Source organism: Schistosoma mansoni, chromosome 6, assembly GCF_000237925.1.
Source record: "Schistosoma mansoni strain Puerto Rico chromosome 6, complete genome".
In the NCBI taxonomy this organism is placed as follows: Eukaryota; Metazoa; Platyhelminthes; class Trematoda; order Strigeidida; family Schistosomatidae; genus Schistosoma; species Schistosoma mansoni.
Window position 1 is genome coordinate 1,206,065 of NC_031500.1, and position 23,237 is coordinate 1,229,301.

Genomic DNA, 23,237 nt, shown 5'->3' on the forward strand with positions numbered 1-23,237 from the left:
CTAATTGATTCTGAGCTGTCCATTGTATTCCGTATTTCCCGTCAGATGTCGAATTCTTCATAATCCAGTCAATCACTAGAAGGAAGAGGAATGGGGAGAGTAGACAGCCTTGTCTGACTCCGGTCCCTACTGGAAATGCATCTATCAGATGTCCTCCATGCATGACTTTGCACTGTAGTCAATCGCTAAACCCATGCCCAACCCTCCTTCTTTACCCGGGCCTGGGACCGAAAACTACTTCTAAAATTAATCACTAGCAAACAGAAAACTTTTATTGGTACAAAAGGCTTTTGAAAACTATTTGACTGTCAACAATCCATCTCTGCTTACCATGCTTGTGAATTAAGGCTATATCGAGGCAATACGCATAGTATGCACATATGCCAATAAGAGACTGACCAGTTGCAGTCCTAACACATCGATGGGAAGATTCAAACAAACAATACTAAATGAATGTCAACTGCTAAGTTTACAGATTCTTAAAGACCTATGGAAAATCAACTACGAACTTACTTGTTTTGAAGAACGAACAGGAGCTAAACCATCAATTTCATCGAAAAAAATTACAGAAGGACGCATTCGATATGCTTGATCAAATAATAATCTTAGTTGACGTTCAGATTCACCAACCCATTTAGATAAACAATCTGCTCCTTTACGCATAAAAAACGCAATAGGACGACAGTGTTTAACGGTGGTAGTAGTAGTAGTAGTAGTACTATTATTGCTACCTTGAGCTAAACGACTGCATTCATTTGCAAGAGCTCTGGCTAACAGTGTTTTACCGGTACCTAAGGAAAAGTATAGTTTAAAAATATTCAGAATAGTTTATGTGGGCTTATATGCATGATCATATTTAATCAAAAGAAATAGACATGTGAATGCGTTTTAATGACGAAAATAACTACTTCTGACGACTAATTTCTCAACTACAGAATTGTTCTGCGATTCGGAATAGAATTCGGGGTAGTGGACAATAACGAGGTATGGCAACTTGGACCGATGCATATGTGTGCCTGGTCCTACGTTGTAGCTGACTGATTGACTGACTGAGTGGACGATAAACTGCGGTCTTCTGAACACAATGAGTAGTAATAAATAATAAAAAAGTCTACAGAGCCAGAGGAGATCCTCTCCATGAATATTCAGTTTAAAAAAGATACAACGGCAGAGATCCTGAGGAAAATAGACTTTTGAATTCTTTGAAAATAAAGTATTTTATTCTATTGGATTTCGAATTATCCCTACTAGTCCCCCATTGATTTGTGAATGTGTGAAAAGAGAAGATTTTGCTTTGCACAACATCAATGTGTGTCAGCACGTATACTTGTTTTTGCAAATAGGAGATTATGTTGGCCGTACAAAGCAAGCTCCCTTGAAACGCATTCCCAAGCATTGGTCTGTCTGATTATCAAAAGATCAGTTAATAGTTCCATTCCTGATTATCTTGTAAACACTGGTCACATCACTTCCCCCGGAATCCCACCTTAAAGTCACCCATAAAATCATGTGAAATAGTTCAAAATGATTGCAAATCAGCAATTTATAAACCTTAGAAACTTTATCAATCCACCTATTCTAGACTAGTCTGTGTATATAAGCAACATGTTCGATCTAACCGTAGTCCTAACCACCCTTTCTATCTTTCATGTTCAAAAAAATTGATTGTTATCACTTCATCATTATGTTCTTCATACCAAAAATGAACAATTAAACGACACCCCCGCCACGAGAAGGCGGTGAGTAGGACTTACATGAAAGTTTCATCAGCCCTAACTAATTTAAACGAAAATTAGAGAGTGTAAGAAATATGCTTACATTATTCGGTTGCAATTTTGAATCTCACCCCCGTTCTCTGATTTTACATGGATCAGTTTTCTCACGTGGGGTAACACCGTTAAATGCAGTTAAACTGCACATTGTAAACAAGTTACAGTTATGCAAAACTTAACTGATTACTACTTACCTGGAGGTCCTGAAAACAGCACACCACGAGGTGGATCTACATTGAATTTTGAAAACACTTCAGGATACATTAGCGGTAGAATTATACTTTCTTTCAATGCTAATATATGCTTTTCATGACCCCCAACTTGTTCGAATCCGACAGATGAATCAATAGACATTGGTTCGATATCTGCCAAGTAAGTTGAAGAGATATTTCGATTGCCTACTGTGGATTTATTCTTTAAAAAGAAAACAAAAACGGTGTATGAAAAAGATGTAAGGAAAGGATAACATAAATTAACATTCGGATGAAAAAAACTGACGCAGAACCATTGAGACCAATAACACTAATGTGCAGATAGTTGTTTACTTACAACATGGGACTCAACAGCAGTGTCAGGAATCGAACACAGGACCTAAAAGCATTGGTCTTACTACTGAAAATTAACTGAAATCAGACATATAAACCATTAGATTCCGATTAAATACCTCGATACGAAACATACACGTTGTGAGTCTAATCGCCGACGCGAGGTCATATTAGTGAGAATTTACTACAAACTCCATAAAAGGAAAAGTGAGTTGTTTAGTGATTTCCTAGTTTAGAACAATATTATTTAAACCAGTTCGTGACAAGAATTTTCTACTGGACAACCTATCACCGAATTGCCAAGGGGACCACAGAATCAGATAGTCTTTTTTGTTAATGCTGAAGTATTAGAGATAATCGAGATTAGGCAGCCAAGAAACGATTCAAGGAAAGATGGATTAGAAACTTAGGATATAACGGAAGAGTGAATGCAGCTACGCTATTAAAGACGATTTTAAGCATTGTGACCCGAAATATCAAGCCAATAGTTACGGTAATCACGCAGACTCTAATTAGGCAGTCTGAACCTGTCCATACGGCTCAGTACAATTCTCAATGTTTTCACAGACTGAAGTTATTTTGCGATTTGGTCCCTCGTAGCTTTCTTCAAACCTACTCCCATACCAGCCATCATCGAGCATCGAATTAGTCGGTCGATGGCGGATAGTTGTTATTATGTTCTGTATGCATGTTACGTCCCGATTGCCATTATCGAGTCTGCAATAAGACTATCATCGTCGAGTAGCTCGAACGTTCTTTAATTCGTGAGTATTGTAGGCTGACCAGAAATCCCGATAGACACTCTTTTCTTATTAAGATTTTAAACAAACAATATTTAGTATTTTTCTCTATGATAGTTAATCACGATGTTTGTGAAATATTGTAACAGTGGAGAATGAAAACACTTTAATATTCTTGTTACCTTGAAATTTCTCTGGTTAGGATATCTTCAGATTCTAAAATATAAAAACGTTAGTCAGTTACCAATATAGATGGTTCGTATAGATCTTAACTGAATTTACCATATTGTGTGTTACCTGGTAACATTCATCAGCTACCAAAATCCAAATTAAGCGTCGAACCGACCTATGAATCTGCGCGAATCAATGCTTGGAAAGTGTGGTGGTGTTTCAATCCATTAAAATAATCTAGTTTAATTGATGGGGTTCCTCTGAGGATTTGTTTAATTTGTAAGTTTTCTTAGTTGCAGATTGATCTCAGCTGAGATACCACAAGAAACTAGAAAGCACTGGATAGCTACTTCATCTTAGAATAAGACTTCTCAGTCGAGCCTATTCACGACTCCACTGTGTAAAGTGTAAGAGAGTAATATATTTTGTTGGTCAAGTTGGAACGAACTTCCGCAAGCTAAATTGCCAAAATTCCAATCATCTACTCATTAGTGGTTAGAGATTTGAATTAAATTTCTTGTACATCAGTGGTTATTAGCCAAGGTGTTCGACTTTTAGTCACTAACTCCTAGATTCAAACCCAGCTTCATCTACTTTGGTTTACGCGACGGAGTGGTACTATCATTAGTCTTTACACTTAGAATATGGAGCATATTCAAGTACCTGGTGGACGAGTTGAATTGTTTTAATTATCATATGTATAACTTATAAAATAATAGAATAATATATAAATAATACATACTTCATAACCAAGTTGATGACTGTTTATAGGCATAAGTTCCGATCTAGCATGTATAATACTTTTATTAATACGACGTTGAAAACGTTTTTCATCTTTATCAACTGTTGATGGAATATTATTCTCTTTAGTAGAAGAACAATGCCAACGATTATGCCAACTTTGTCGAATTGTATCACGGTTATAGAATGATCTATCATAAATACGAGATTTTGACGATGACGATGATGACGATGTACTACTACTACTACTAGAACCACGATGTTCTAAATTTTTACGATGCCTTGAAAAAATGTAAAAAGTAGGGTATGTTAAAACGAACAAGTTTTTAAGCAGAAATATGTGGAAAAAAAAGAATGGTCATTTTCCAGTTATAATGTGAAGGAGTCTTTTCATCTTAAGGTGATAATATCACTATTCTATTCATTTGTTATAATCTTTGCAAGTGTTACTTATTAGGTTTGTAGAGACTTTGTGTATAAGCGTTGAAACTACAGCTGATTATAATGAGTACCTCTTAGCAGGATATAAATTAGATTAAATGATCCGTGCAGAACTGTGTTGAGTCACGCTGATTGACCTATCCCCTAGGTGGATCCATCGTATCCACTAACCCACTTTAAGTGCCAGACACTCATTTTCCGTCTTCTCGATTTCGTAAACGATACCTATGCCACGAAAAGGCAGTGAATAGAATTGCGCTGGTAGTGGCTATATATCAGTAGCCATATGATAGGATTTTAAAAAGGAGAGTGGACTCTCCCCACCGTCGGCCGTAATAGGACATTCGGGAGCCTGGTGATTAGGGAGGTCGTATTCCGGGCACTACCTCTCAGGTTCAAACCCTGTCGAACATACTTCAGTCTGGACAACTGTGTAGTATCATTAGCCCTTATTGGAAGTGTGGCTCATAATCAAATACCTGGTGAATTAGTTAATATATATATATGCAACAGCAGAAACCCTCTACACTTACTTGGATTTCAATTGACGTGATCGTCTTTCTTTATGATAACCTGTACCGGCTAGCCAGTTTCTTTGATGCTGTTGAACACCATGATTGTTGTTATTACTATTATTATGCAAATTTTCAACTGAAAGAAAAAAATAAACGTTCTTTTTTCTTGCAGAAAATTATTATTAATTTAATCGAACTAAAAGATTAACACAAGTAAGAATAATAATTATGTACATTCTATTCCATGTACAGTTTTAATTAGTTGAATATTTCAAGATCTAATCTAATTTATTAAGTAAATATAGGTTTTTATATACAGTTGAAATCATGAGTCAATTGAAGCAGGACCATCATGGAGAACCTGGAAGCAGTGGACGGCTGTTTCGCTACATTGTGGGCAGTGCGCAACCACAGTACCGCCTCGCGAGCAAGATTCGAACCCAGGACCTACCAGTCTCGCGCCAGAGCACTTAACCGATAGACCACTGAGTCGGCATCCAACGGTGTTAATGTCTAACTTCAACCAGTCCACGAAGTAGGGCAACCATTTCGCCAATGTCTCCAGTGAGTTGATATCTCCCAACAGACCTAGTTGAACTCCACTGGTTACTGATTCTCACTAGAACTCCAGGAAATACCTCATGGAGCCAGTCACTAGTGAGCATATGATAAGGGGGTTTATTGAACAGGCTTTGCGCCACATTGTTAAATTTATGTACTACAACTGTATTACTCATGAGTAGCTTGTTATTTTGTTTTAAAATGTATTCCTTATATTTTACAATTGATTAGTGGTAGACTAGCTGTTCTCTTAATTGGTCTATACATTTTCTACTTGTCCATATATTTGCTCAAAGTTGACTAGTTTTACTGAGTTTATTAATTTATATCTGAGTTTTAACGCCATGGATGCACACTGCTCAGAAGTCCTATACTAGAGTGAAACGGTTGTTCAGTGATTCCAGGTTTCCAATGGTTGCCTAACCTTCTCCACGATTCTATACTGATAATAATTTGTTGGAAAACCATTTGTTATACGATATATAGTCACATATCAATATTTCGAAAAATCAAGAGTCTTTGACAAGTACTCAACTAAATACAGAGTGGATGTGGGTCTGTGGCTAAAACGCTTTACCTTCAAGCAGCGAGTATTAGGTTTTAAATCTACCTCCGTCTACTTCAATTTGGGTAACTGGAAAGCATCATTATCCCAGAAACAAACAGTGTGACTCATATCCATGTGTACCAGTTGTACTTGGCCACTACTGCTGAGTTGAATCGGTCTTGTCAAGCTTAGTAGTTGGGTAAATGATATTTGAAATTAACAACTCTATTAATTGAAATTTTAATCAGTTGTACTTGTTTATCTTTCCTTGAGTGTGAATAATAATAATAATATGACTCATGTTTCAAGTACAAAGGTCTAAGTACTCAGCTTTAAGCGATGCTTAATATGTAAGGCGACCTGTAATTGCACTCGCTTGCTCAAAATGAAGTACGCTAAAAAAAATTTGAACCCTTTGCTTACTATTTACATTATTAACTGATCTTAGCTAGATAACTATTGAAAAATAAGAAGCACTGGGTAGCTGTTTCGTCCTGCTATGGGAATCACTAGCAGTGCATATTCACGACCCCGACCGAGAATTGAACTCAGGACCTTCACGTCTCGTGTTGAGCACCTAGCCACTAAATCACTAAGCCAGAATCCAATGGTTTACTTTTTTAGCTTTGATCAGTTAGTGATATTGCTCAGCCATTTTCAAATCCCATTGGTGGGTAGCTGATTCACATGCACTGAGTCTTTTAATTATTAAGCTATAGACCACCCCCCTTGTATTCATAACTTCAGTATTGTTTCAATCTTACCATTCGTTGATTTCATTTATTCTCTTCAAACATTAGGCATTTTGTTTGACTTTTTGTTATCGTTGAGAACAGCGAATCGTTAGTGGTTGGGTATTCGACCTTCCGACCTCAAGTCGTAGGTTCGATTCTCGCTTCACCTAATTCCCTGTTGACAATCGGACAGTATCACTAGCCCTCACAATAAAAAATACAACCCCAAGCGAAGTACACAAATCTATATACCTCTTAAATGAATCAAACCAATTGCTTTACACAATGTCATTTTTCGTTCTCTATGCTGATGTAGAGTATGGTATTTTGAGTTAATAGATAGATTAGATAGTGTGGGAGAATACTAATTAAACAAACAAAAAATCTTATTATTTAGCATCACTAATCAAGCTATACTATGAATATAACAAGTAGAAATGGATGGTGGCTAATACTGGAATCCAGGAAGCGCATTTTGTCCCGTTTGGGACTAGTCAGATGTATGTATCTGCATCATGGAGTTGATGTTTACTCTAGGACTCAAAACCCAGTACTATTAGCTTAAAACGTTATAGCATTATCCACTTAGCTACTGAGTTCCGATAACCACCGGTCAATTGCAGTCCTGAACGTCAGTGGGAAGATCCAAACAACGAAAACAAATGAACTATGAGTATAACGAAAAGAACCGATACAACTTGTAGACATTCTCAGATGGTCAACACCTTAATTGTATTGCACGTAAAAAATCCTTAGTACATAAATAATCTATATTATAAATAAACAATATAAAATTCGAAAATTTTTAGGTTATTAGATGTGACAGTTTATTTATTTATTTATTTAAACACATAAATATTGGTACTAACGGGCACCAGATATATATACGCCACACAAATCTCATTTGATTTGTGTGAGGGCTGTGATACTGCCTGGGTGCCCAAACCGAAACAGGTGGTTTTCTTAGGGGGTCACACCCGGAACCTTTGACCTAAAGGTCTGATCCACAAGACAGTAAAGCATCGTGAAGAGATACAGTCCCATGGAGGCCGGTGATCGACGATTGGTTCATACGCCGTTTGTTTCCTCAGGATACTGGAGCCAACCCATGTGCACCATTGGTTTGAAATCAAAGTTTTCCAACTCACCTAGATGGACTTTCCGTGTCCACCAACCTGGCTAAACCGCCGGACATTCTCTTTTCGTCCTCTCAATTTCGTAAACAACAGCCCCGTGGTGCGAGAAGGCAGGGAGTAGGACTTTCCTGGCAGAGGCTGTATACGCGTGTCCATATGAGAGCATTTCGAGAGAGAGAGAGAGAGAGAGAGAGAGCGGACTCTCCCCACTCTCGGACGTACCAGGGCATTCGGGAGCTTTAAAGTGGTGCACCAGCCAAGATCTTACTGATATTTCAAATAATAAATAATAAACAAATAATTAAGAATAAACAAGATACATACTAAAATGACATATAATTCTTACCCTGATAAACAATAGTATTTTTACGATTACGTACTGGATAACGTCTTGTTTGTTGTTCATCATCATCTTCGTCTTCTTCTTCGCCATCATCATCATCATCATTATCATCACGATCATCACCATCATCTACACGATCATCATCATCATCTTCTTCTTCTTCTAACATAGCATTATTATGATTTTCTTGAATTTTTATTGAATATGTACATGATTTATTATTATTAGTAGATGATGATGACGATGATTTTTTGGTTATATCACGTAATAAATATTTTTTTCGTTTTTTTCTTTGTGGATAATAATTTGATGTTATTCTACGTGGACGTAATTTACGATGAGGATAATGTAAATTTAAATCTTCTAAACTTGATGAATATACAGTAGATGAATTAAAATTTTTTTCAATAAAATAATTCTGATTATTATTAATGGATGAATTTTCTATAAAACAAAAAATATGAATATAGAAGAATGAATAGTTTTGTAGTATTTGGGCGCCAAATTGATGGGAGAAAGATCTTACTTACTTACTTACGCCTGTTACTCCCAATGGAGCATAGGCCGCCGACCAGCATTCTCCAACCCACTCTGTCCTCGGCCTTCCTTTCTAGTTTTATCCAGTTGTTGTTCACTCTTCTCATGCCTATCTCTATTTCTCGGTGTAATGTGTTCTTTGGTCATTTGCTTTTTCTTTGGCCTCCAAGATTCCATGTGAGGGCTTGCCTTGTGACGCAGTTCGGTGCTTTCCTCAATGTGTGTCTTAACCACTTTCAGCACTTCTTCCTGATTTCTTCCTCCACTGGAATCTGGTTTGTTGTCCCCCACAGTACCTTGCTTCTGATAGTGCCTGGCCAACGGATCCGAAGTATCTTGCGTAGACAACTGTGAATAAACACCTGAATCTTTTGGATGATGGCTTTCGTAGTTCTCCACGTCTCCGCTCCATACAGTAGAACTGTCTTGACATTTGTACTGAAAATTCCGATCTTGGTGTTAGTTGACAATTGTTTTTGAGTTCCAGATTTGTAAAATCTTAGCGAGTGAATTAGAGGTAAATCCAATGTTTCGCTTGGCAAAGTTTGGACTAGATAGCTAGGCAAAACGTTGGATTTACTTCAAATTCACTTTATAAATACATATGCTTCCTCTTTAATATTATTATGTTTAGGATCAAATGATTCATTCCAAAAATTCTGACTAAAATGAACTATTCATAAATAAAATATTAGAACTAGCAAATAAAATATAATCGAATAATAATGCCCTGGTACAGCCGCGAGTGAGGAGAAATCGTTCTCCCTCTCCAAATGCTCTTACATGGCCACGCGTATATAGTCAGTCAGGGAAGTCCTACTCAATGCCTTCTAGTGGCATTACTGTTGTTTACGAAACTGAGAGGATTAAAAGCGAATGTCCTGCGCTTTAACCGGGTTGGTGGACACGGAAAGTCTATCTAGGTGAGTTGGAAAACCCTGATTCCAAACCAATGGTGCACATGGGTTCCAGTATCCTGAGGGAACAAATGACGTATGAATCAATCGTCGGTCACCGGCTACCATGGGACTGTATCTCCTCACAATGTTCCATTGCCTAGTGGATCAGACCTTTAGGTCAAAGGCTTCGGGTGTGGCCCCCTATGAAAACCACCTGCTTCAGTTTGGGCACCTGGGCAGTATCGCAGCCCTCACACAAATCAAATGAGATTTGTGAGGCGCATATCTATTTGGTGCCTCTTTGTACCAATATTTATGTGTTTAAATGAAAACTTTTACAAACTATGTCTCATAGTCATAGAATATAATAGAGGAGATTACTGGGTGAAATTACCACCTCCACCACAAGTGATGCAAGTTAGTAAACGTCAAGGGAGCTTATTGAGGTTATGTAGAGACTTCCTCAGATACCAACTCATAAGATAAATGAAGTGATCAAGGTACTTAGTTCACTTTTTTATAATCAGTAAAGGCGATGATGCAAAGCAATATTGAAACATTTTGCATTCAGAGAAAAAGAAACGCATCTTGAATAGGTTTGCATCAAGATTACAGGCACCCAGGAAACATTGAATTATGTCAGAATTTTTAGACAACAATAAGAAGTTTTCACCATAAATGAACTGACCTAACTTCCTGTCACTTGGTCGGCCACGTTTTCTTAATTGAATTGGTGACTGAGCAGGCACCGATGAACCAGATTGGTTGGGATCAGTATTCATGATAGTGTTAGTTGACATATCTAAATCGGGCTGAAAAGAAACAGACTATGGTCAAGTATAAAACTTTTCAATACGAAGTAAATCACAGATAAAAGCAATTTAGTACTTCTTGTTTCTAAAAATAAAAGGATGTAGCTTTTCTAGCAAGTATAGTTTTTTGCATTCGGCCTTAAGTTATACTTTGAATGAAAGAATTAGTTCAAAATAGGAAGTAGGTGAAACCTAGACAAAGACTTTAAAATAATCACAAAAAATCATTCGAATTGCGTAACAATTGTGTAAATAAATAGTTATTGGTGAATATAAGCAGGAGGTGAAATACGTGAGGTCCAAAGATTTGTTAAGTTATATCTGGCCAATGAAGGAACAGGAGTGTCACGAATTTCTTCTAGACATATAAACTAGGGTTGTAGGTCCAGATCCTTATAGCTTCTGCTATATGTAAGAGATAGGACAACCCCATTGAGAAATGACGAAGTTATACAAGAGATCACTCAAAATGACCTGGTCTTGTCTAACATATAACCATTGTCAACCAGATAGACAAAGATAGAGCTGTGTATTGCCTTTTTCTGTCCTTTTCCAAACTAAGCTAATATCAAGATTTATTATTTATTTATTTAATCACATATATATTGGTACAAAGGGCACCGGATACATATGCGCCACACAAAATAATGAGAATGGGAGAAGGAAGAAGATGCCCCCGAATACCCTGGTACGGCCGAGAGTGGGGAGAGTCTGCTCTCCCTCTCCAAATGCTCTCATATGGCCACGCGAATATATAGCCTCTGCCAGGGAAGTCCTACTCACTGCCTTCTCGTGGCGGGGGTGTTGTTCACAAAAGTGAAAGGACGAAAAGCGAATGTCCGGCGCTTTAACCGGGTTGGTGGATGTGGAGGATCCACCTAGGGGAGTTGGAAAACCCTGATTCCAAACCAATGGTGCACATGGGTTCCAGTATCCTGATGGAACGAATGGCGTATGAACCTGTTGTTGGTCACCGGCTACCATGGGACTGTATCTCCTTACGATGCTCCACTGCCTTGTGCACTAGACCTTTAGGTCAAAGGCTCCGGGTGTGATCCCCTAAGAAAACCGCCTGCTTCGATTTGGGCACCTGGGCAGTATCACAGCCCTCACACAAATCGAATGAGATTTGTGAGGCGCATATGTATCTGGTGCTTCCTTGTACCGATATTTATGTGTTTAAATAAATAAATAAATAAGGAAGAAGATGCGTATATATAAAAGGAAAAAAAAAGGAGAAGAGTAATGATGGGGGGAACTGAATGTACAACCAGAAGAGCTCTCTCAGTTAGGAAAGTTATAGCCACTCTTTATGAAGAAAGTAGAAGAAGGTTACAGCAGGCTCGCCACTGGCTTCTATTCTGAGACATATCTGATAACGTCTCTAGCCACTGTGTTGCACCATCTCTCGGACCCCATCCAGGGAGTCGTGAAGGACCAACAGCAGCTAGCTCTTTGCAGCTCTCTTTCATGCCACGACACCATGTCATACACTGACCACCTCTCCGCTTTTTCCAACCAGTCCCAGAGTCGGCAAATAATGCACGACGTGGAATTCTCTGAAACGACATTTGTAGAACATGTTCAAGTCACCGAAGTCGGTGTTTCAAGATGGTGACACCAATCGAATTATCGTCTCTGCGCCCGAACACTCGATGCCGAACCTCTGCATTACTAACATGGTGTTGCCATCCGATGTCAGCAATCCTTCGAAGACAATGATGATCAAACACAGAGAGACGTCTAACATCCTCAACTCGGAGAGGTCAGGTTTCACAAGCATAGACCAAAACTGCTCTCACCGACGCGTTGTAGATCCGACCTTTTACAGCCAGACTAACATCACGAAGGCGCCAAAGATGGCCCAGATTGGCATAAGCCGCTCTGGCTTTCCTTATACGTGCATCAATCTCATCACTCACGCCACCACCAACACTTATATAGCTACCTAGATACACGAACTTCTCAACTACTTCAATCTGCTCACCATCCATGGTGAGTACAGGATGAGAATCCTGCCAGTCTTGTAGGAGTACTTTGCACTTGGAGGGTGCAAAGCACATGCCGTACCTGCGGACACTGATTGCCAACTGATTAAGTGCGGATTGCATGCCTTGGGCATTATCGCACAGTAAGACAATATCATCCGCATACTCAAGGTCGAGAAGTCGTTCTCCAGGCAGCAGATCCACACCGCCATTACTTACATCCATCAGAGCTGTTTCCAGGATGTCGTCAATGGCAAAGTTGAAGAGGAATGGTGAGATTGGGCAACCCTGCCTAACCCCGCTGCTCGAATGGAACAAGGGAGAAAGGTGGTTGTATGCCCTCACTCTGCCTGAGGTGTACGTATACAGGGCCTTTAAGATGTTAATGAATTTCTCAGGCACACCCTTCTTCAATAGACAATCCCAGAGAACAGTCCTGTCCAACGAATCGAAGGCAGCCCTGATATCAAGAAACACCACGATTGTTGGCCTGCGATAAGTATGACGGTGTTCTAACATTTGGCGGAGGGTGAAGATGTGATCAATGCATCCTCGACCAGAACGAAAACCAGCCTGCTCCTCGCGAGTCAATCGTTCTCGGGTTTTAAACAACCTACGAAGAATGACAGAAGCCAATAGTTTGGACGCAATCGGAAGTAGACTTATCCCCCGATAGTTATTACAGGAATAACGTGAACCCTTTTTAAAGATAGGGACCACTATCGACTCATTCCATGATGTTGGAACACTTTCTTCCTCCCAAACCTTTGCAAACAATGCAGTCAGTTCCTTAGCCAGAAAGTCACCACCATCTTTAAAAAGAGTCGGAGGTAAGTCATCTGGGCCAGGTGATTTGTAACGCTTCAAGAGTTGGAGTTCCTTACGGACTTCCGCCTCGTTTGGTGGATCAGTCGTCACTGGCCATGGGGGGCAGGACAAACTGGTCGATGTTGCCGGAGCAGCAGGCCAGTTGAACTGCCCTTCGAAAAATTCAGCCCATCGTCCAAGACGTCGAGAGATGTTGGTGATTGGCATCCCGTCATCCTCGTAGATTGTTTCACCCACACCAGACTTCTTGCTGCCAGTGGCTCGGATGAGTTGGAAGAGCGTCCGGCAGTTACCAGATGCAGCTGCTGCTTCCATCTTATTAGCACGCTCCGACCACCAGGCTTCTCGGTCCTTACGCAAGCTTTGCCCAATTTCATTACGTAACAGCCTTCGTTTGTGGTCATACTCACGGTCACCCGGAGTAGACCGACGGGCTCCGATCAGTTGTAAGGAGCCAGAAGTAACCCAGTGCTTGTAAGCGGGACGTTTCGCGAAGCCGCAAGCGGCTTTACTCGCCATTTTCATGGCGTCGTGAAGATGCAACCAATGCTCATCTATACTTTTCGGTGGGATGGTAGCTAGCCTAGAAGCTAGCTCCGCTCGATACTTACTTGCAACAGAAGTTGCAGCCAGTTTACTAACATCGATCCGTTGGTGGTGATCAATCCTTCGGCCACTGAAAAGTAAGGTGAGATTGGCGCAGACCAGGGCATGATCAGACTCCAGATAGGTACTCCAAAAGGAGCAGCAGTCTTGTACACAACCACGCCAGCGGTAGCTGATCGCGATGTGATCAATCTGAGTCCAGGCTTGGGATGCAGAGGGAGGACGCCAGGTGGCAAACCGGCGATGACTGTGTCGGAAGTTAGTGCTGGCCAGAAACAGGTTGTGGTCTGTGCACAGTTGCAGCAAACGGTCCCCGTTATCTGTCCTGCGACCAACAAGTCCCCATCGACCACCTAAACGACTCTCTTCTGTGCCTAGACGCCCGACCTGTGCATTCAAGTCTCCGGCTAGTACTACAATATCTGTCGAACGCGCTTTCTGGAGAAGAACTGTTAACTGATGGTAAAACTCATCCTTGATTGCATCCGGGCTGCAATCTGTCGGGGCATAGGCGGAGATGACGAAAAGACACCGTTTCTCACGCCGATTTCTTCTCACTTTGATGGAACTTTCTAATCTAACAGCACATAACCGACTGTTAATGGGGATCCGATCGATTAGTGCTGCCTCAGCTCTAGCGCTTAGTGCGACACCAACGCCAGCAAGACCAGACGAATACACCACAGGGTCCCCGGATAAGCGCACGTGAAACAAGCTTTTCGAGGCGACAGATGGAGAGCGGATTTGTAGTACTTCACTAGAGTCTTGAATACGGGTCTCGGATAGACAACAAACGTCAACATTAAGACCTTCCAAAGACATAGCCAGCCCTATCTGTTGTCTGATCTGCATTAGTGTGCGAACGTTGAAGGAAGCCAGCTTGAATGGCGTACGTGGTTTCAGAAAAACTGCTTCAGTATTCATAATCGGTGGAAGCATTCACTTTCAACCAGACAGTGACTGGAGATCGTTTAGATAGGACAGATTTTCCACCAAGAGCGAGCTGCTGCATAAGTTGAAAAGTAAGGTTACACAAATTGGGGATAAAAGGGGGTGAATTAGCGATATGGTAAATAATAATAATAGTAATAATAATAATAATAATAGTAATAATGCAAATTGTTTTGTTTATAGTGTGAACGAGAATATAATTGTCAGCTGAATGTTCCATTTCATTTATTTGCGAGAGGGCTGTGATACTGCCCAGGTGCCCAAACCGAAGCAGGTGGTTTTCTTAGGGGGCCACACCCCGAGCCTTTGACCTAAAGGTCTAGTGCACAAGGCAGTGGAGCATCGTAAGGAGATGCAGTCCCATGGTAGCCGGTGACCAACAACAGGTTCATACGCCATTCGTTCCATCAGGATACTGGAACCCATGTGCACCATTGGTTTGGAATCAGGGTTTTCCAACTCCCCTAGGTGGATCCTCCACATCCACCAACCCGGTTAAAGCGCCGGACATTCGCTTTTCGTCCTTTCACTTTTGTGAACAACACCCCCGCCACGAGAAGGCAGTGAGTAGGACTTCCCTGGCAGAGGCTATATATTCGCGTGGCCATATGAGAGCATTTGGAGAGGGAGAGCAGACTCTCCCCACTCTCGGCCGTACCAGGGCATTTGGGGGCTAATATCAAGAAGTTAAGGGTCAGTGTGACCTTCATAAAACGTATGATTCAAGGCTCATAAAACAAAGAACTTGAATAATAAGGTGAATTTAAGTACTAAAAAGCCAACTAAAATAACCGAACTATTTTGCCATTTCAAAAATTTGCCAAACATGCCATTCCGATGACCTCGTATGAGCCACTAAGAACTAGGACGATGCCTCACGAGATTCTGAGAGAAATTGGAACCGTAATATAAGATATTTTACATGTTATAAGCTGAGATTGGTGGCTAGTCGTGGAATCCACTGCTAGTCACCATCAAACCCCACTTATAATGCTTGTGATTTGAGGCAATTTGCACAGGATGCACATACCAATACGAGACTGAGTCAGTCAAGAGCCCCTTAAAATCGTGACTAATTATCCATAATTATCAATTCCGTCGACTTTAATAATATAGCTCATAATTTTTTCGTCAAAGAAGCAAAGAATGGTCAAAATGTCTAATGGCAACAGAACATCTCGAGATTTTAGAAGTCATGTTAACGATGACACAACTTGAGCACACATAAGTGGTAAAAACTGAACACTTCAACTGACGTTTAAGTGATAAGATTTGTACATTGTAAAAATATTATAAAGCACACCTATTAGAGCTGAGTAAAGACATTCTTACTTACACACTTCTTACGATTATGTGACTGACGTCGGGTAGGACGCATTCTATAAAAATAATAAACAACAGGATACCAAGGATTACAAAAAACCACCGATATTGCTAAACCGACGTCCACTGAAACAAGCGCAGGTCATTTGTAGAGCTGACAAACAAAATTCTGTCCAATGTCTAATACTGCAGGGCACAAAATGAGGAAAGGTTGTTTTTATATTTTAGTTCTAATTCCACGACGGATGTGGAAAATTGTGCATGTGATTGAGTTTTAATTTCGCTTCACACTTTTAGAAAGGGTGAATGTAGCGCATTTGAGAACTTGTCCTATTGACTTCTAGTTAAGACTATCAGAACGCCTTAAACCCACACTTTCGAATTCTCCTATTTTTCCGGTCGTTTACCCCGACAAAATTAAGAGCTTTAAGTTTGTTTTCTGATTTATTGGTTCTTCCTCCTAGATTTGTCTTGATGATGCAACGGATGTTCTAGTTTTACAACTAGCTACCAGTAGCACCTTCTATATTCGATCGTTCCCAGTCAGATAGAAATCAGAAGTCAGACGAGAAGAGGCAGGAAAGATATATTTGATTCGTTACCAATATATCGAGGACCTTTTCTATAAGCTGGCTAATGAAACGTAGGAGCTGTGTCCCACGCCGTGTTGAAACGTGATCTGGTACGGATGCATGACCGAAAGCCTTCAGTTAAACAAGTCCACTTAAACAACATGGTCAGCATCCAATGTCGAACACTTAATGAGCTATTGATTTTGGGGAATTATTTACAGCTACAGTCTCTTATAATCCCCACTACTAATAGTCACATGAGTCATCCTATGTTTTGGATAAACCTTAAACCACAAAGTGGTTGGAGCCTTCTTCGAACTTAACACGATCCGCAAGCTACGTCCTTTAGGAACACTTCGAACTCTAATTGATTTGATGGACTTGGTAAACGTCGCTGACTAAGTTGACGAGCAAACTAGTGATTCAGACTCTCAAATCCGAGACAAGCAACAAAATCAATACAACATTGTCGTGCAAATGCTGAAATCGTATTGTCTTATCCATACTTTATTCATTTATCAGCTATTCTCATTCACCTGTTTAAGTCGTTCCACTATCATTATCATTATTGTGATTATCGTATTATTGTGGTGGAATTACTACTTATGCTAATATTGACATTAAATTATGACATTTGCGCAAATATACTATTCGTTCATGGAATTATAAAATGACACACATTTCATTCGCGTCATGAAATTCACAACTCGTTAGACTTAGTGACCTAAAATTTTCCAGCTTTGAGTGAGTGTGTTTCACTCACTTACCAAGGCCGATCACTTTCAGTATGTTCTGAATAGTCAATTACACCAATGACTTGATCAGAATAATTATTCATTAATGTTCATTTTCGCTGCCATATAGTCATCACATGTCAGATATTTACGTGATGTAAACGAACCACTCGTACATCGGACAACCTGCAACATCCTATGAAAACTGGCGGTCTAGCGACACGTACATGCAAATAAACCATTAGTCCAAGTGGTTGAATGAGTTTTCTGCATGCTGGTAATGTCATGATTACAACTACCACAATTCTGAAGAAGGTGAGCAACGCTATTATAAACAAGATCGGGGGCATGCTCATTGTTATATACTAGGGAAGAAGTAAGTACGGTTAACTTACGGGACCTACTATTGGACTATTATTCTACGTATATTCCCATTTTATAACTATTCAGTAACTAGATTATCTATATCTATATTCACCTTATTACAAGCTTCATTTTAACCTATTGATTATTATTATACGATTTACTGTTCCTAAATTATACTCAATTTATTGTCTCCCACGCTCACAGCCACATTTGACTTGATTTTGTACAAATATCATTTTCTATTTTATGGTGTGATGCGGTCTACCCGTCTGGTATATAAACAAAGTATGCTTGAAATAAACGATCCGCATAACAGAAGCGGCTATTGGTGTTCTGGACTCAAGTGGAAGGGCTAGGCGCATTAAGGACCAATAGGGACGCGAGATTACTCATAATGATTGGACATCCTTGATTGTCACCGTGTTAAGGTCGGAGAAGTCGTATTTCTATTGGTGGATAATTCACGCGAGTTACGTGCTTGTTTAATTTGTAAGGTCATAACAAATTAGCGACGACCTTGGGCAAGTCATAACACTCATGGTAGTAACAACTTGCATTCTAGTTATGCAACTCTTTCTCAAACATCGCATTGGTACTCAGCAATCGTCGATTTCTCTTTTTCAACGACAATTTAAATTGAACTTCTTCCACAAATCTGCAGCCACTTTTGTTTAATCTATGAGCCCTCCAATCATGTTCATCAAATTTAAGACGCCACATTACTAACCGCTTGGAAACGGATGTGTTCATCTTACCTATTTGTTGACATGACTGTGCTGAATAGCATGAGAACCAGTTTATAATTGCATCTGTAGGAAATTACTTTCTAAGAAGTTTCGAATAGTAGTTTCAGTATACCTACCGAAATGACTTCCAATAAATACTATAATTCCGAAGAGATTCCGAACTTGTCACCTAAACATCCATGAGGTTATTATGGACACCTGTAATAGCATTGGTTCCTAACCATACGATCTTTGAAAGTCATGCGTATAATATATAAGAACTCTTGTCTAAATTAGAGCGAATAGTTTCACAGTATTTGAGAGCCGAGTTGATGTAAGACATTAAATAGGGATAATATATATTTGTAAAATCTCAGCGAATGAATTTTAATTAAATCCAACGTTTCGCCTGGCAATCTGGTCCAAGCTTTTTCAAAGAATTATAATCAAACATCAAAATTATCGAATATAAATAGGTACACGGTTCTCCGGGTTCATTGTACACTGAATAGGTCATCCAATCAAAGTTAACAAAGTCTAAACTAGGTATGTGTATTAGTGTGTAAGAGATGTGTGATGTGAAATGATAAGCGTTAATATAACATATTGTATAGAAAACGTTAGAGGTGAGAGGAGAAATTACATTCACATAATATATTGTCTCTTATCAGTGAATTTATAAGGAAAAACATACAATTTGTAACATATGATATGAATCATATCTGTCACAGCGTGTGTAAAATGAAGATAATTAAACAAAAATAAAAATAATAAAAGAGTGAAATTTGAAGAGTGTAAATTTTTAAAAACTGTATGTATGTGTCATTTTTTAAAGTTCCAGTGAATTGTTTAACAATTTCCGACAAGACAACCGATTAGAATAATTGAAAGCAATTGTTGTCATTTAGATAATACGAAATAGATAAAAAACGTTAAGGAGTTCAGGTTTTTACTTATTAATGATTAGCTGCCATGGCACTGCTAATTGTATTCCATCCCTCCTATTAATATTGTTTGGATTAGCCCAAATGTATAGGGCTTCAGCTGTTTGCCTTTCCTTTTCGTATTTGTCTTAGTTTACACCGTCAGATAATGATATACAAAGGTATGTACACTCGTATAATTCGGACGTTTTTTACTAACTGTTTGTTGTAATGTGTTATTATCTAGTTTTATAAAATGAGAATTTCAGGCTTATAAATCCAGTCATGGTCTTTCAATTCATACAACTTTTATATTAATGACCTGTCGATATGGCAGCTGATTGAATGAGAACACAGAGTGATATGAGTAATTGGTCAGTTTGAGCGCAATAATCAGTGTACATGGATATGGAGAGTGTGTGTACCGAAAATGTTCAAAACCAAATTCAAACAACAATTTCGACACTATTAAAAATGATCCTACCATGGAAAATATTAACAACAACACAAGGTGTTCACGTGGTACGTCTGTGTTATTCGCCTTCGAATTTTCTTCAGTGTTTATCTTCTGGCTAATCACATCACAATAAAGGGCTTTTATTATAGTCCCTACAACATAAATCAAGAGAAGTATTTCGATGTGATTTTTTAAGAAACGTAGTGATTTTGTGCGCGTAAACTAACTTTTGCTTTTGCTGATTTATTGCACCCAAAGCGTACTTAGCCAACTTCTACATATATTATTTAGGTTAGGTTTCGAAATTTCCTCAAATCAACTTTCTGGTGCTCAATTTCTAGTCGATTCTCATACCACTGATTATCAGGTGTATTTTTATTGATTTTTTACCCTTTAAATATGTTGACAGTGATGGACTGTACTTATAAAGGCAGATGGTCAAAACTTTTCTTCTGTGTGAAGGGAGGAATCCAATGTGCTGAGTGTAAAACATGGTCTTAAATGATGCACACCTCTTTAAAACCCTCTGCACGCATGAGATGCTAGAAGCCTAGCTCCCATTCGGTCTGTTTCGCCGTCCGAGTAAGAAAATTGTAATTCAAGACGTGACGGACCTTCTGGCGTCGGCCAGAAAGAAAGGGCTGCACTGGCAACATGAATACTGACAGCAAAGAATGTGTTAGCTTGGTAATCGAACGACTATCATGTAGACTCCTTACTGTAATCTCAGGGTAGGAGTTACAACGAAATCTTTCTTTTAGTTGTGCCCAAAGTCAGTACAGCACTGACAGTCAAGTAAAACCTAACATGTCTCGTAGTCTAGGAGTCTAGAGGTTCTCTAGGAGTGTTACTGGACGAACTAAAACTACTCCTCGAAGCTGTAGCCAAAAGTTAGTTAGTCTGTAACTTTGACGTCACTTCAGAATTTTGAAGATACGGATATTCAAGTAGTGATAAGAATAGATGTAGGAAATAAGGTCGTGTCCTTACATACATATCTAATAATATAGACATTCGTTACTTTGTTTTTGAATCTCATGACAGTGGAACTTATGAAGTCACTCGCTGTAAACTCACTTTTGAAGGTTTCATTTCTCTTCTCGGCGTCCTTTATCGTACCATCAACCTGCTTAGCTAGTGGACTTATTGCAGGGCACATTCACCATAGAGTAAAACAGGTGCCTGATATCTGGAGATCTTAATGCACCTGATACTAGTTGGACAAAGGTAGGCAATGTGGAATTTGGAAACTCGCTGAATGGTGGGCTGCTGAACATACTTTAGTTCAGCATGTATCTGGCCCTACACGTTTAGATTCAGACCAAGCATCTCCTTTATTTAACTTAGTAACCATCCATGAGAACAAGGATGTTGCATATCTAAGTGCTTTCACATGGTTAGCAAGTGGGGACATATTTTGTCATTCATGTTCGGAGCTTGTGACATTGTATATGGTCAGATTAAACCTCACCTGAATGTGTTGAGAGGGAAAATAACCACTATCCGGGAGTTCTCTGCAGCAACAGACTGGTCAGTAGATACTATCGCGTCAAGTGGAGGAGCATGGTCCATATTTAAGGATACGCTTAGTTTAGTCACGTCCCCGTTTACATCCTCCTTAGTACCACGCAGACCAAACAATATCCACCATGAATTAATATACGGGTGAGAAATTTTCTTAGTTCTAAGGAAATGCATTGAAGTATGTTTATCTCCACAGCCTCTGAGCAGTACAAATCCATTTATTGTAAGACCAGGAACTCTTGCAAAGAGTTCATGCGTAGGGCCGAACTTTCGTATGGAAAACAGTTAATCAGGTGTTGTGAAAATAGTTCAAAAAGGTTGTTTTCTTATGCAGTGAGACGAACTCAGACGACTAATGGGATCACACAGCCTTTGATTTTAACAAGGGATAGTGTTGTGATGGCTAAAGACATCGAAACACTTTAATAAAGTGTTTTCGACTGACGATAGTGAAAGAAAAACAGTTAATCGTGAATATATCTACGCGCTGATGGATCATGTGGTCGTTCAGAAAAGATCTGTCCTGTGATTACCCCCAACATCCCTAACAGATAATTCTTCGGAGTTGTGGTCTACTTTGTTATTAGTACTGTTCCAATAATAGATCTAATCCTTTAATTGTAGATTTGTCATAACGTAACTACCTCATCTTTAAGATCTTACATAGAAGTCACATCATTGTCCACACTTACTCGTCTTATAGTAAAAATCACCAGTATATGACGGAGGACACATTTCGGCTATAGATAGAACAATATATTTAATATGAATAAAAGTGATGTTATATAATTATGATCACGCCTGCAAAGCCGAGCCATGCCATCCAATTGATTTGAATTTATTGATTTCATTCTTCCCGTCTCCATCGTTGGGTTAAAAATTAAATATCTGTTTTCCCGGTTCAGCTTTGAGGATTGTATGGTTTGGGCCCAATGCCTCTACAAATATATGTACTGAAATCCTATTATAAGCTTTTGCTTTGCCTTGCTACGCCCTTGTGCGATTTGACTATAAATTTACCTATATATTTGCTTACATATACTTATTCACCTCTCCACTTCAAATTCGCTTGGTGTGCCTATAGCTTTATGATCTGTGCTATCCGCTAATAAACATTTAGTGTCTGTTTCTCACCGCCTTTTGATTTCAGACACTGTTGGGATTTATATTATAACGACTATCGACTGACGAAGCAAATCCACTAAACACTATGTCAGGTAGCATAATATCACAGAGTTACCTAAATTCACTGGTTGAATGAATGCCTAGCAGGTCATGAAAAGTTAATTTCAAGAAGGGTGTGGCAATGCTAATAAATAACTGCGACGATCCATATCATCACACAATAAGTGAGATTGTATTACCTAAGGTAATAAATCTGGGAGTCATGATAGGCTACGAACCTAGAACTATGAGTAACTGTAAGACTAACATTACCAAAAGCCTCAGGGTCTTATGGGCTATTTTTAAGTCATTTCATTGTCCAGGAGAAGAAATATTTAGAGTATAATATTCGACTTTTAAGAGTCCGTGTTTGGAATATGGGATCCAAGCAGTGATTCCTTGTATCAAGTATAAAAGAGATATTCTAGAACGTGTTCAACGGCGACGGGTCAAAACTGGCCTATCTTATGAAGTCGGCCCGAGACGCTTCAGCCTATTTCCGTTATCTTACACAGGTTTCTGAGTGATTTAATTCTGACATACCGTATACTGAACAATGACCTTTGAAATAATATACCCTGT

General features: G+C 39.2%; 1 protein-coding gene across 1 annotated transcript in view; it reads right to left on the minus strand.

Annotated features, from left to right (window-relative positions):
• Window positions 1-16,245, minus strand: part of Smp_179290 (hypothetical protein) — a gene marked incomplete at its 5' end in the record, with an annotated part of 43,703 nt that extends 27,458 nt beyond the window's left edge. Inside the window, 7 exons of the mRNA XM_018797889.1 lie at window positions 514-791; window positions 1,967-2,186; window positions 3,971-4,250; window positions 4,944-5,061; window positions 8,250-8,609; window positions 10,371-10,494; window positions 16,204-16,245. Coding sequence (XP_018652886.1) covers window positions 514-791; window positions 1,967-2,186; window positions 3,971-4,250; window positions 4,944-5,061; window positions 8,250-8,609; window positions 10,371-10,494; window positions 16,204-16,245 — 1,422 coding nt within the window. The remainder of the gene's footprint in view (window positions 1-513; window positions 792-1,966; window positions 2,187-3,970; window positions 4,251-4,943; window positions 5,062-8,249; window positions 8,610-10,370; window positions 10,495-16,203) is intronic.
• Between the last annotated feature and the right edge of the window lie 6,992 nt (window positions 16,246-23,237).